At 35.9% G+C, this 6,000-nt stretch overlaps 1 protein-coding gene across 2 annotated transcripts in view; it reads left to right on the forward strand.

The window, feature by feature from the left end:
* net1.S (neuroepithelial cell transforming 1 S homeolog) overlaps positions 1-5,431 on the forward strand; it is a 29,163-nt gene extending 23,732 nt beyond the window's left edge. The window contains exons 7-11 of one of the 2 annotated variants that reach the window (XM_018254231.2): positions 245-321; positions 825-1,082; positions 2,256-2,426; positions 3,119-3,305; positions 3,679-4,904. In XM_018254231.2, coding sequence (XP_018109720.1) covers positions 245-321; positions 825-1,082; positions 2,256-2,426; positions 3,119-3,305; positions 3,679-4,025 — 1,040 coding nt within the window. In that variant the 3' untranslated portion in view covers positions 4,026-4,904. 2 annotated transcript variants of the gene reach the window in all.
* The last annotated feature ends 569 nt before the right edge of the window (positions 5,432-6,000 follow it).

The following is a 6,000-nucleotide window of genomic DNA, read 5'->3' on the forward strand; positions in this document are numbered from 1 at the left end:
CCACAATGACATACCAATTTATATTATCCTTTTTCTAAAATGTATTTCATTTTTGTGCTGGAATTCAAATTGTATTGTGGTCCATCTGGTTTCTAAATACAGCTGTGTATGTTCTGTTGTGTATTTAAATCATGCCAATTTAGACTGGAAGCAAGTATTTTCAGTTAAAACATTAAATTACCACAACCCTATGAGTGCTGAATTCAATGTTTTAAAATGTTTTGTTTTTGTTTTTTTCTCTCAGAATTGCTTGCTAAGCTTGGGGTAGCAACGAAGGCAGATGGAAGAGTTGGACAGATTGGTCCCATTCTTATTAACTGGGTAAATAGCAGTTACATTATAAACATTACTATATTTTTCTATGAAACATGTTTTGCAGAACTGTAGTGGGATGATGCTACATATAGAAATACAATAGCAATGGTACTACTTTTCCCAAGACCTTCAAGAACCTTGATGATTCTGTATACTGACTACTGGGGAGCTCTGTGAGCAGTAACCATCTATGTACCATTAATGCAAGTTGCTGGGTTACAAAACAAGTTATCATCCTTGATCACTTCCCAATGTGGTTATTGAGAATCTCCTTGTAATAGACAATGCAAGGCAATTACTAGAATGCCTGAGGCTTCAAGATAATAATCTTTAACTGGTTACCATTTTGTGACAATGAGGAAACCTAATTGATCACTAGTCTTTACCATGGGTGTGTCATGCAAGAATAGTTTTCTAGAACAGGTTTACCTTGCACAAAACCTGGTAAATTCCTGTTTAATAAAGTGTAATGCAAGAGCTTTTCGTAATGTTTCCTTTCATATTTACAGTTACCTCGCCTAAATGCATACAAAGAATACTGCAGCAACCAACTAGCTGCTAAAGCTCTTCTGGACAAAAAAAAATTGGATCGAAGAGTGCAGGACTTTCTTCAGCGCTGTCTCGAATCTCCCTTCAGCCGTAAACTTGATCTTTGGAGCTTTCTTGATATACCAAGAAGTCGCCTTGTCAAGTATCCTCTTCTTCTGAAAGAAATTCTCAGGCACACACCAAAAGACCATCCTGACACAACGGCTCTGGAAGAAGCTGTGAGTACTGCTAAAATTGTCTCTTGTTGTTGCGCAACTTTATTTTGCATTTCTTAAATCCTCTGAATGAATTTGAATATTTCTAAAATAACGAATTGAGTAAAGAGCAGTGCCCAAGGATGTAACTTACGTTTCTGGTTTAGAATTTTTGAGGGCTGAAAATTTGTGATGGATTGGTTGTTTAAAGGAAAGCTGGGGTTGGCTTCGGGGGCCATTACCTTTTATCTGCAGAATATACTGTACATTTACCATAAAAGAGCAGGCAATACTCTTGCCCAAGTGGATGCACTTTCCAACATGGCATCTCAGGATTAAATCTAGTTGGTTGTTTGCCTCTGTCACCTGACTATGACGTTGCAAGAGCTCCTAGTCAGTCAGTGCTATTTGGTAATCCTTAAGTGTGGCATAATCTGGTTGCTTTGCCCTTATTAGAAACATCAGCATTTGGCAAACTTAAAGGGGAACTATCACAAAAATGAAAATTTAATATAAGCTTCGGCATACTGAAACTTTCTAAATACACTCAATTAGAAATTCTGTAGTGTTTCTGAAATAATCTTCACTATTCCTCTCTCATTATCTGTTTCTCTTCATTCTGTCTTCATGCAGGAGTTTGGTGTCAGATGAACATTGACAGTTAGATCCAATAAATCTTATAGGGTTGGGGCTCCTTTTGCCTAGAAGATGGATTAGAGGTCCCTCTATAAAAATCACCATAAATCCTGTCTCTCTACATGCAGAATTTGTGCAAAAGGCAGTTATTTTGTTAGATTTTGTTTGTACTGGAATCAGTTGTTTGAATGAGCTCTAATACATCTGCTAGGAAAGGAAGTTCCCCTTATAAGATGAACATCTGACACCCAATTGCTGCATGAAGACAGAATGAGGAGAAACAGATGCTGAGAGGGACAGTGAAGATAAACAATGCAGAATATTTAATTGATTATATTTACAAAGTTTCTCGTTTCAGTATGATGAAGCTTATATTCAATTTTCATTTTTGCCCAAGTTCCTGTTTTTAACTGTTAAAACAGTTTTTGTTACATTTTGGGCTACAAGTGGTTCTTATGGACCAGAGCAGGTTAAGATGGCATAAATGGCTGGTATAAAATTAATAATGCAGTCTCTGACAATTTTTGGAATACTAACCCTCATGTTCCCCTTATTTTCTAGCTATGCTTAATTCAAGGAGTACTTACAGACATAAACTTGAAAAAAGGAGAATCGGAATGCCAGTATTATATTGACAAATTAGAGTACCTTGATGATAAGCAGAAGGATCTACGGATTGAATCCAGTAAAGCACTGCTGTGTCATGGGGAGCTGAAGAATAAAAATGGCCATGTAAGTAGTCCTCTACCATAAGGTTATAGCAGTTGTCATAAAATCAGTGACCGCAAAAATCGGGTCTATAGCATTTTAATCGGCGCACTGGGAGAACTGTTACCTTAAAATGCAAGAACATCACTAGACTATTACTATTAAGTACTGCAGTTCTGAATGTTCTCTAACTTAACTATTGGAAGCTTTTAGAAAGTACCATTTAAAAACCATGAAATTAAAGTACTCTTGTACTCCATTGATGTAACATCCATAATTATCTCTCCAGTTTACTGAGGGCACTAGGCCTATTGCAAATCTGCCTTCATCCTTGCCCTTTGTATATGATTTTTCAAATAGATTTCTTCTCTGTACAACCTTGCAGTTTAATGAAGCTCTTGTTAAGCCTACCTCTGAATTCTTCTGTGTCTGACGTACCTGTAGTTGATTATTCCATGGCAAATTAGTTGACATTATTACATATAAACAAATGGCAAAGTATTATTTAATCTGTTCCCAACTAAATTGGAGAGAACTGATTTTGAAGGCCATAGTTCCGTTATTCCAAGCAAAATATGTTCTGTAACTCAAGCCAAGATACTTGGGCCTGGGACTGGTGTACTTTTACATTTAAAACCTTTGTCTATATGAGTATTAGAAAAGTGATAAGAGGCTTAAAGGTTTCTTTAATAGTATACATTTGTTTTTCATTACAGAAGCTGTTCCTGTTCCTTTTCCAAGATGTCCTAGTTTTAACTCGTCCTGTTATACGAAATGAGCACCAGTATTTTCAGGTTTACCGACAGCCTATCCCTGTGCAGGAACTGGTCTTGGAGGATCTTCAAGATGGAGACGTGAGGATGGGAGGGTCTTTTAGAGGTGCTTTCAGTAATTCTGACAAAGGTAAGACATAAGTGAAATATACCATTGTAACAGAGTTAAAATGCAGCGAGGAGCACTCACACAAAAATATTTAGTTTGCCTGGGTAAAAATAATGTAATAGTCCAATGAAGTATAGCACTCAACAGGTCTTGTGCTAACAAAAATAAGTCTTCTAATAATTTTGAATCTTTTTACACAAAGCCTGACTAGTGTGTGCCCTTTCTAGCATTTTATAATATATATATAGATATATCTATATATATATATATATATATATATATATATATATATATATATATATATATAAAATGTATTTCAATACCATAATGTGGTGTTAAATCGTTTCACATGTGTATATTAATGACTAATGGAGTTTTATTTTATTTTTTTCAGCAAAAAATATCTTTAGAGTCCGTTTTAAAGAGTCTTGCGCTGGTCAGAGCCACACACTTCAAGCCAATGATGTCTTTCACAAGCAGCAGTGGCTCAACTGCATTAAAACTGCTATTTCTCCATATCAACAAGCGTCTCCCACAGAACAGAAGGAGCTGCCAGACCTTAGTGAAGAATGTGAAGAAAATCATCCACCAGCCACAAATGGCAAAGCTCCCAAAAGGTTGTCTATATCTGGCATTATGGAAATGGACCTGGAGGAAAATGCTTTCAGTCCACTCTTGGATGTAACAGAAGACACCAAAATCAGAGACAAAACACCGCAGAAAAAAGAGACTTTGGTGTAATTTGCAAGATAACTTTTGGATGGACTTGTTATTTATAAAAATGTATATTTTGCGTCATGTGATGTGAGCATGCCTGGATTATTTTCATAATCCTTCTGTATGTTCTGCCCCCTCCCTTTCAGTGGCAGCTACTGGTATAAAGATAACACTGTTGAAGCTAGAGTCTGTTTGTCTATACTGTATAGAAGTTTACATTCTGAGGTTGGTTTCAAGCATTACTGTATAAAGATTATGGGTTCTTAACTGACTACAGTATGTAGTAGCTTTGGTGTTCACTCCAAGCATTTAGTGTTTTCTTACCTATATGATCATGAAAATACAACCAATAATTTTAAGACAGCAAATGAGTTGATAACTTTAAAGGGCCAGTAATGCATCATATTTTTATGATTCCTGTATGGATTTGACATGGTTCCAAGCTGCTGGTACATTTCTTACCACTTTTCTCTTCAGCTGTTTACCTTGTGTGTTTTCTGTCTGCCCCCACCTCCTTGTCAGGGAATGGGGGTGTTTCCTTGAGCAGTAGCCTGTCTGTCCGTCCAGAAGTATCTGTCCATCAGAAGTGGCCAGTATCTTTAGCCCTGTACTGTGTGCCAACAAAAACTGAGGTAAAATATACTGGCTTTGTCCCTTTTTTTTACATTTATTGAAACAGACTCTACGCTTTTTAGCAGGTTTTCCACTTTACCTACTGGAATTGTTTGTTTACTGTACATTCCTATTTATATTTGTGTATGCTTACAAAGTATTTAACTTTTTTTAAGTCGCATAGAATTTTTAAGTCCAATGATTGTATTTTGAAGCTTTTGGAATATGGCCTTTTCTTTACCAAAACAATGCATTTTACCAAATCATAAATATTGCTCAACTGGTTCAGTAGGAAGGACGCAATTAGAGAGAGATGTGAAGGATATTAAAGCACGTTGATACATGTTTGTAGTTTAGAGAGTTTACGCTTTATGGGCCATGGAAATGGCAAATGTGGTTGATAGAAGGCTTTTAGTACGTTGTAGAAGGTCAGGCGGCAGGTTGAAAAGTAGAAATTTTTTTTTTTTCAGAGGAGCTAGAGAGTTGAAAATGTGGAGGAAACAAACAGGAATGTTTCAAATACCAGAGTGTTGGGGTTTTTTTTTTTCTTCTTCTTCTTCAGAAACTAACAGTAGAAAACTATAGCAATAATGGTATGATGTTTAAAAATCAAATGCTGATATCTATAATTGACTTTTTTCCAATCAGTGTTTTAATTAAATCTGTTGTCCATACCATATAATGTAATCTTTATCTTGTATCTTGCATACGGTGTCAAGAAAAATTCATATATTTTGTACATAATGAAATAAGGTTTTTTTTGTAAATCTACCTGTACAGCTAAAAGTCTTCAAATACAATTTAAAAAAAAAAAACTAGAACTTTGTTTTATCTTTCTGGCTTTCCAACCCACCTATAATATAAAATAATGTTATGGTCATATATATTAAAGGGGAACTCCAGCTTCCAAACCAAAATTTGATAAAGAGGCTCATATAACACAGAACCCCCTAATATATCCATTACAGTTACCTGTTTCTTCAAAAAGTATGAATAAATTCCATTTTCTATGCTGAAATCCAGCTGTTTAACAGTTCTTCTCTTTCTGCATCATTTGAAATCCTGGCACTGAAGGAGGGACTAAAATACTGATGTTACAAATTGTAACAACTTCTCTACAACTTACAGACAACATGCAGGAACTACATAACCCACAATGCATTGCGCTGTGATGTTCTGTTCCTTATTGAAATCACATGTGCAGGGAATTGTGGGGTTTGGAGGATGCAGGATGAGGACAGATGGCTGTTGATACAAAGTAACAGTAATCAGTCAGCTCAGCAAAGTAGTCAGACACATCAGCAGGAGAGCAAGGGGCTAGGCTTAGGGAATTGTTCCAAACCATTACAAATCATAAAAAGTCCTAATCTGTAATATGCATTCTAAT

The sequence above is a fragment of the Xenopus laevis genome, chromosome 3S (genome assembly GCF_017654675.1).
Source record: "Xenopus laevis strain J_2021 chromosome 3S, Xenopus_laevis_v10.1, whole genome shotgun sequence".
NCBI classification, from domain to species: domain Eukaryota; kingdom Metazoa; phylum Chordata; class Amphibia; order Anura; family Pipidae; genus Xenopus; species Xenopus laevis.